Below are 9,289 nucleotides of genomic sequence, written 5' to 3'. Positions count from 1 at the left end.
GAACTCAGGTTCTAGATCCTCCTCTGAGCCCTCTAATGACATCTCTTCTGTCTCAGTTAAGATCTGATCAACAATGTCATTTTCTCTCAAATCTGGCTTTGACCATCTGACTACCCTCTCCCTTGCTTTTTCCCTCTCAGCCCCAAATACTTCAGCTAAGGCGAATTATTCAGTGTTTTCTTCTATGCGCTATGCTTTCTTCCCTGTGGGACGAGATTAGTTCATGACATTTCCACCACCTTTATACCCATTTCCTCTAAATCCATAGAAACTAATAGTAATAATCGACACTTGGTAAGTACTTACTCTGCGCCAGGCAGTGTGTTAAGTGTTTATGACTATTTTATCATTTTAACCCACATCATATAAGGTAGACCATTTTATGATTCCTCCCTCCCCGCCCTTCTTTTTTGAGACAGAGTCTGGTTCTGTGGCCCAAGCTGGAGTGCAATGGTGCCATCTCGGCTCACTGCGACTTCGCCTCCTGGGTTCAAGTGATCCTCCTGCCTCAGGCTCCTGAGTAGCTTGGATTACAGGTGCCTGCCGCCATGCCCTGCTAATTTTTGTATTTTTAGTAGAAACAGGATTTCACTATGTTGGTCGGGCTGGTCTTGAACTCCTGACTTCAGGTGATCTGCCCACCTTGGCCTCCCAAAGTGCTGGGATTACAGGCTTGAGCCACTGCGCCCGGCTTATGATCCCTATTATACTTCCAGGTATGCCCCACCCAGATGCCCCGGGGGCCTCTTTTCCAGCTCTGTGCACTCAGACTCCTGCTTCTGTGACCTAGGCTGCAAATGCTTGCCCTACAACCTTCTGCACATTACCCCTCACCATGGAGGGACAGTGGAAAGGCTCTGGGAGTTTGTGCCCCCTCCCCCGTGGCCAGTGACAAAAGGAACTGGTGTGAGAACACAAGCACCCAGACCCGTGGTCTCAAGGAGGGAGAGTCTGAAGTGTGATTCATGCTCCAGGACTCCCGGAGGACCAACCTCAGCTGGCTTCCTTCCCCTTCTGTGTCTTGCTTCCCTACTCCTTCACTTTTCCTCTTGGGAGCTCATTCCCCAGTGAATCATGACCTGGGTCTGGAGGAACTCAACCTAAGACTCTAGCCTGGCTCATGCAAGGTACAGTTGCTATTCAAACCCAGGCAGTCTAAATCCTACCCCAGTTCAGAGTTCAAATCCCTCTGTTATGACGCCTCTCATGCCAGTATGATGACGTTGTTTCAATTTCTATTTCTTATAAAATGTTAGAAATTTTACCCAAGAAATTTTGGAGCAATATCTTTGATATTTGCTCACGGTTCTGAGTTTGATACTGGGAGTATTGAAAGTCCTTTCTAGCTATGGGTGCAGTTGTATTTGGAGCATCTCACTGTACTCTGACAAATGTCTTGAGCGTCTTCCTCCACGCACCACAGCCCCGTGGACATGCATCCATCTCTTATGCTACTGGGATCATGATTTCAAAAACTCTTTTGGATCTTCTGCTCCCTCCCCTAGACTGTGGACTCCTGGTGGCCTATTCATAGTTGTTTCCCAATGCAGAGCACAGTGTCTGAATGGAGGTGTTAATCTTTTTGGATGTAATTCTGTACTATAAGAAAGTGGATTTAGAACTGTGGTTCTCAAGGCTGGGCACGGTGGCTCATGCCTGTAATCCTGGCACTTTGGGAGGCTGGGGTAGACTGATAGGTTGAGTCCAGGAATTTGAGAACAGCCTGAGCAACATGGCAAAAAAAAAAAAAAAAAAAAAACCGTCTCTACAAAAAATACAAAAATTAGCTGGGTGTGGTGGCATGTGCCCATAGTCCCAGCTACTTGGGAGACTAGGTGGGAGGATCACTTGAATCTGTGGTGGCTGAGGCTTCAATGAGCCATGATCACACCACAGCACTCCAGCCTGGGTGACAGAGTAACCCTTGTCTAAAAAAAAAAAACACAAAAAACCCAGACACTGTGGCTCATGCCTGTAATCCCAACGCGTTGGGAGGCTGAGGCGGGTCGATCACAAGACCATCCTGGCTAACATGGTAAAACCCCGTCTCTACTAAAAGTACAAAAAATTAGACGGGTGTAGTGGCATGTGCCTATAGTACTAGCTAATTGGAAGGCCGAGGCAGGAGAATTGCTTGAACCCAGGAGGCCGAGGTTGTAGTGAGCCAGGATCACACCACTGCATTCCATCCTGGGTGACAGATCGAAAAAAGAAGAATAATTATGGTTCTCAAATTTTATTTACATAAAAATTACAGTGGGGAAGGGGGTGGGCTCAAGTAATCCACATTTTAAGGAGATGATGTTTAACCCATTATTGATACTTTGAGAAACACTAATTTATAAGGTCCGAACACTGAATACTAACCAACAGTTATGTTACAAATACTTACACGCATTTACTTCATTCCTGGTACTGTTGTTAGCGAACTATAAATATTCACTTATTTAATCCTCTTGAGGTGAAAAGTACTATTAACCCCCATTTTTACATATTAGGAAACTGATGGACAGAGATGCTAAGTAACTTGCCCCACACCTGTAACTAGCAAGTGGAGCTGGGTCCAGGCGTTCTGGCCCCAGAGGCTGTGCTCTTAACCCCTTTCCAGTGATACATGCAAGAAAATCCCCATGATTCCCAGCATGAGTTTTGCTGAGCCCTTACAAGGAGGCTGAAAGGAACAGAGGATACATCACTGCATGGGACACACAAGAAATATTTTATTAGTTTCCAGATGGAGCACAGGATAGAGTAAAAATATTTCAGTAGAGCTCCACGGCTCTCCTCAGGGAGCCCACTCTGGCATCCGCAGCCCCCCAGTCGAGGCACCGCCTGTAGTCCCCCGGCCTCAGCAGGTGCTGCCGCCCCTGGTAGTTGGGCAGCTCGTACAGGACCCAGGAGCCCTCCAGCATGTTGTAGGAGTGGATCTCACTGAGGTGGAAGCGGTCGTGAAGAGAGGAGCAGTCCTCGGTGATCTCCACCATCTGGCCCCTGCAGTCCTCTCGCTCATAGATCCTGATCCTGTGGGAGCTGGTCTGGGGGTTCAGCAAACAGCAGATGAGGGAACATCAGAAAACCTGACTTCCTGGCGGATGGACTTGAAATTTTTTTTTTGTATCAAAAGTGACCAGACTAAAAGAAAGAGACTGCCAACACTGAAGGTGGTGCACTGTGAAACTCGAGAGGGCGCCATTCCCCATTTATGTATTTGGTATGAATGATGCTCCCTGGGGTTTTCTGGTATAATCTACATGAATAGACACACTGGTCATGCTCAGGACCCCTTTTAAATATTGTTTGTATTTTTTTTTTTGTTCTCTCGGCTTCATAAATTTATGGTGGTTTGGGGCTCTTCTTGGATGACACACAAAATAATGAGATTTTAAAACAAAAAGGCAAATGTATTCCTGGCAAAAGGTATTATTTTGAATCGCAATACCATTAGAAGAAGCTAGAGGGAGAGGAGGTTGAATTGCTTTTACTCAAATGAGGCTTAGATTGGTGACAACTCAGGAAGGAAGTCCAGCCCAAGCAATCCTGCATCCGTGCCTTTCTGCTTTAAGTCCTGCTGCTCTAACGAGCTGAAAAGCAAGAGCCGTCACAAAGACGGTTCTCAGCTCCAACATGTGCTCCTACAAATCAGTTTTATTTATTTATTTAGAGTTGGAGTTTTGCTCTTGTTGCCCAGGCTGGAGAGCAATGGCGTGATCTCAGCTTACTGCAACCTCCACGTCCCAGGTACAAGTCATTCTCCTGCCTCAGCCTCCTGAGTAGCTGGGATTACAGGCACATGCCACCACTCTCGGCTAATTTTGTATTTTTAGTAGAGATGGGGTTTCTCCACATTGGCCAGGCTTGTCTTGAGCTCCCAACCTCAGGTGATCCACCTACCTTGGCCTCCCAAAATGCTGGGATTACAGGCGTGAGCGACCGTGCCTGGCCACAAATCAGTTTTAGGTAATAATCAAAAATGGAAATTCAAGATCATGAAGGAGCAGCTGGGTATGGTGGTTCATGCCTGTAATCTCATCACTTTGGAAGGCCAAGGTGGAAGCATTGCTTGAACCCACGAGTTCAAGACCAGCATGGACGACACAGTGAACAGAGACCCTGCCTCTACAAGGAAATAAATAAATAAATAAATAAATATATATATATAGTGCACACCACCATGCCCAACTACATATATACATACATATATATATACATGTGTATATATATATATATATATATATATATATATATATATATATGTAGTTGGGCATGGTGGTGTGCACCTGTGGCCCCAGTTACTCAGGAGGATCACTGGAGCCCAGGAGTTTGAGGCTGAAGTGAACTATGATCACACCACTCAAGCCAGCCTTGGTGACAGAGAGAACCTTGTCTAAAAGAAAGATCGTGAAGGAGGCTGATACAGGTTCAAGAGTGTGAAACCTTCAGAAAAATGGAAACTTAGGCTGTTTCTCCTGAGCTATTCCTGTCTCTTGTTTTTTGTTTATTTTTTTTTTGAGATAGAGTCTCATTCTGTTACCCTGGCTGGAGTGCAGTGGCAAGATCTCAGCTCACTGCAACCTCTGCCTCCCAGGTTCAAGCGATTCTCCTACCTCAGTCTCTAGAGTAGCTGGGACTATAGGTGCGTGCCATCACACCCAGCTAATATTTTTTTTCTTCTTTTAAGTAGAGATGAAGTTTCACCATGTTGGTCAGGCTGGTCTTAAACTCCTGACCTCAGGTGATCTGCCTGCCTCAGCTTCCCAAAGTGCTGGGGTTACAGGCATGAGCCACTGCACCTGGTCACATCTTTTGTTTTGGTCACTTGTTCTTCCTTCATTTTTTTATTCCTTTCCATTGTCTCAATGCTTTTCTTCCTCTACATTAAAATATTCTTTAGGGGCCGGGCACAATGGCTTATATATATATGTCTCCTAATGGAAGACTGGGTCCCTATCAAGCTGTTAAACCCTGTGAGGTGATGTCAAACTTCACGAAAGTAGTGCATTTTCCCAGGACTCTGTCACAGTCAACTTAGAGAATCACTAACTGTGAAATTCCAGGCAGCTGGGGCTTCATTTGGGTAACAGTGGGCCCTGCAGGAGCTACTGGAATCTCAATGTTGGTTACTGGTTTTAATCAGAAGGCAGGACTTGAGAGGCCCTTGATGTTCGTAATAATACTTAATACTTGGTGGTGGGGGTTTGGCCTGTGCCAGGCGCCCCTCTTTCACCCTCACTGCAGCCTTAGAAAAGAACTACTCTTATCAGCCCTGTTTTATAGATGAAGTAAGAAATAGCCACTTAGCTTATGGCCACCTGAGAGCAAGAAATCAATCTGTTGCTCATCTGTCACCTGTGGCATAGACACTCAGAGCTAATGCCATGCACAACTTATTCCCAGTGAAGATGAATTTGACTTTAGCAAAACAAATAAAATGTCCGATTGAAAGCACTGCATCACACACGTTTACAGTGGGAGGAAGACTTACTGATGTTAATAAAGGAAAAGAGAATATGGTTAGAGCCAGAAGAAAGCAAGCTGCCATCCCATCCCATCGCCTGTCCTGTGAATCATCCACGTGGATCACTGATGCGGCTTGAGGGCACCGAAGGGACTCCACGGGACTGCACTCACGTGGGGGATGAGGCGGCAGGAGCGGACGGAGTTGCTGAGGCCCATCCACTGCTGGTGGTTGGCATAGTCGCCGGGGCGCAGGAAGTACTGGAGGCCCGAGTAGTTGGGCTGCTCATAGAGCATCCAGCAGCCGCTGTCCACGCGCACCGAGTTGCAGCGGCTCAAGTAGGGCTGCAGGTTTGCGTGATCGCTGCTGCATTCGTAGTGGCGGCCCTGGAAGCCCCGGTCCTCGTAGAGCGTGATCTGCAAGGCAAGGCCAGGCAAGGCGAGGGCTCTCAGGCCTGCCCCCGCTCCTGTCTCCGGTCCCCGCGATGCGCGGAGCTCCGGGGTCCCAGGGCGCGGGCTGGGCTCACCTTCCCCATGGCTGGCTGGGCGCGCGGCGGGTCTGAGCGGGTGGGGCGGTGCGCGGCCGGGCTATATTGCGGGAGGGCTGCTGCGTTGGCAAGAACCGCACAAAAGGGGCCCGGGGAGGGCAGCAAGGGCATTTTTACCCTCTCTCTCTGTTCTATATAATGACTGTGGGGGGCGGCGATGGGTAATTTATTGTATGTTTTCTTTTAGACTCTCTAAAGCTTTCAAATGGATGATCTGGTTAAAACTGTCAGTGCCATTCGGGCTTTTACGTAAAGCCTATTTGGGAAATTGGAATTGAACAAGTGCTTAAGAGTTAATAGTTGTAATTAAATGTTTTATTTACCTTTTACAAGTTCAGTTTGAGCATCCCAACCGCAGAATAGTGACGAAGTGAAAGGTCGAAATGGACTATAGCGTGAGGTGTTTAGATTACAGAGTCTTCTTGGTGGGAAAATGTGAAACTCGAGGATAAACTTCCCTTCTGCTCGGGGTGTTTACAGTAGGATGTGATTCTCCTCTAAGAGAACCTCTCTGTGATCCTACCTGCTGATAAGCAGGGTATCAGATAACTAATACCGGAGGTTGGATGCCCGGGGTTGGGCTTGAGGAAGCCCTGTTTAGGCACCTGGCCTCAGCTCTGAAAGCTGGAGCCTGGGTGGAACCAGGGAGGTCTTCAACTTCAGCACCGAGCCTGCCTCAGCACAGGCAATGAAACCCGCAACTTTGGGATTCGTGAAGTGACCCACACTGGCGGTTATTACACTGCTAACTTTCTATTTTACTAACACATTTGCTAACTGAAGGCCAAGCTTAGTTGGTTCTAGCTGCTGACAAATGCAAATTAACATGCAAATATAACACATTGAAAATTCTACAATCTTGCAAAGATTCTGCCTTCTTCACCCTGGGACAAACCCCTGGTGTCTCTCCAGTTAAGACTAACTCCAGGGGCTGGAGTCTTCCTTTCTTTTGCTGAGAGCTACAGCACCACCTGGTGTTTCTCTCTCTCTCTCTCTCTCTCTCTCTCTCTCTCTCTCTCTCTCTTTTTTTTTGAGATGGGGTTTTGCTCTTGATGCCCAGGCTGGAGTGCAATGGCATGATCTCAGCTCACTGCAACCTCCCCTTCCCGGGTTTAGGCAATTCTCCTGCCTCAGCCTCCCAAGTAACTGGGATTACAGGTGCATGCCACCACACCCAGCTAATTTTTTGTATTTTTAGTAGAGATGGGCTTTCACCATCTTCGATAGGCTGGTCTTGAACTCCTGACCTCAGGTGATCTGCATGCCTCAGCCTCTCAAAGTGCTGGGATCACAGGCATGAGCCACCTCACCTGGCCTCCATTCTCTTCACAGCAGGGTTTCTCAACCACAGCACTATTTTGACATTTGGGGCCAAAAAATTATCTGCTGGGTGGGGAGTCTGTTCTGTGCTTTGCAGGACAATTAGCAGCATCCTGGCCTCTACCAGCTGGGTACTAGTAGCATTACTCTCCTGTTGTGACAAGCAGAACTGTCTGCAGACATTGCCACAGGTTTCCTGGGAAGCAAATCCACCTCGTATCCCCCATTGAGAACCACTGATTTACAATAACTTTGGTGCACCCAATCTCATTCCTTAGATTCTTGTTATCCAAGTCTAATATTAAAACATAGTTTTCTTGGGACAAATTTTATATGACCTGTAAAGTTTAATAAGCCTCATTTACATCTTTCTCTTTTAAAAATTATAACTTTTGTGGAAAATTAGAAACTATAAATCAGTAGAAAGAAGAAAAGGCCAGGTGCAGTGGCTCAAGCCTGTAATCCCAGCACTTTGGGAGGCCGAGGCAGGTGGATCACGAGGTCAAGAGATTGAGACCATCCTGGTCAACAAGGTGAAACCCCATCTCTACTAAAAATACAAAAAATTAGCTGGGCATGGTGGCACGTGCCTGTAATCCCAGCTACTTGGGAGGCTGAGACAGGAGAATTGCCTGAACCCAGGAGGCGGAGGTTGCAGTGAGCCGAGATTGTGCCATTGCACTCCAGCCTGGGTAATAAGAGCAAAACTCTGTCTCAAAAAAAAAAAAAAAAAAGAAAGAAAGAAAGAAAGAAGAAAAGATTTAAAGTCATAGTTTTGTATAAAAAGTAGCACTGGCCGGGCGTGGTGGCTCAAGCCTGTAATCCCAGCACTTTGGGAGGCCGAGGCAGGTGGATCACGAAGTCAAGAGATCGAGACCATGGTCAACAGGGTGAAACCCCGTCTCTGCTAAAAATACAAAAAATTAGCTGGGCATGGTGGCACGTGCCTGTAATCCCAGCTACTCAGGAGGCTGAGGCAGGAGAATTGCCTGAACCCAGGAGGCGGAGGTTGCGGTGAGCTGAGATCGCACCATTGCACTCCAGCCTGGGTAACAAGAGCGAAACTCCATCTCAAAAAAAACAAAAACAAAAACAAAAACAAACAAACAAACAAAAAAAAGTAGCACTGTTGGCCGGGCGCGGTGGCTCACACCTGTAATCCCAACACTTTGGGAGGCCTAGGTGGGCGGATCATGAGGTCAAGAGATCCAGACCATCCTGGCCAACATGGTGAAACCCCGTCTCTACTAAAAATACAAAAATTAGCTGAGCGTGATGGCGCACACCTGTAGTCCCAGCTACTTGGGAGGCTGAGGCAGGAGAATTGCTTGAACCCGGAAGGCGGAGGTTACAGTGAGCCAAGATCGCGCCACTGCACTCCAGCCTGGTGACAGAGTAAGACTCTGTCTCAAAAAAGAAAAGAAAAGAAAAAAAAAGTAGCACTGTTGATGTATATTTAAAAACTCCAAATTCTCACACCTGTGATCTAATATTTCCATTTCTAGGAATTTGTCTAAAGGAAATAAAGGTGCATACAAAGATTATGCACAGTGATATTTTGTCAGAATAGTGTTTATAATATAGAAAATTGGATACAAATGAAATATCCAGAATAGGGCATTGATTAAATAAATAATGGAACACCTGTTTGACGAGATGCTATGAAGCTACCAAAAATGATGTTGTCAAAGAATTTATTTAAGGGTATGGAAAATGCTTACTATATGTCAAGTTAAAAAAAACTCTAGTTTATTATACTCTGAAAATTATAAAATATTAAAGAAATTAAAGAATAAATGGAAAACATATCCTATGTTAATGAATTGGAAGACAACATTGTTAAGATGTCAGTACTACTCAAAGCAATCTACAGATTTAATGCAATCTCTATCAAATCTCAATGATTTTCTTATGCAGAAATGAAAAAATCTATCCTAAAATTAATTTGGAATCTCAAGGGACCCCGA

At 46.1% G+C, this 9,289-nt stretch overlaps 1 protein-coding gene across 1 annotated transcript; it reads right to left on the bottom strand.

Moving 5' to 3' along the window:
* Positions 1 to 2,762: 2,762 nt before the first annotated feature.
* Positions 2,763 to 5,990, bottom strand: LOC120364330 (gamma-crystallin F-like). Its single transcript, XM_039470032.2, has 3 exons — positions 5,982 to 5,990; positions 5,629 to 5,871; positions 2,763 to 3,035 (listed from the first exon to the last, which is right to left on the bottom strand). The coding sequence occupies exons 1-3, from the start codon at positions 5,988 to 5,990 to the stop codon at positions 2,763 to 2,765; spliced, it is 525 nt and encodes a 174-aa protein (XP_039325966.2).
* Positions 5,991 to 9,289: the final 3,299 nt, after the last annotated feature.

Source organism: Saimiri boliviensis, chromosome 5 (genome assembly GCF_048565385.1).
Source record: "Saimiri boliviensis isolate mSaiBol1 chromosome 5, mSaiBol1.pri, whole genome shotgun sequence".
NCBI lineage: Eukaryota > Metazoa > Chordata > Mammalia > Primates > Cebidae > Saimiri > Saimiri boliviensis.
This window is presented reverse-complemented; position numbering and strand designations above follow the sequence as displayed.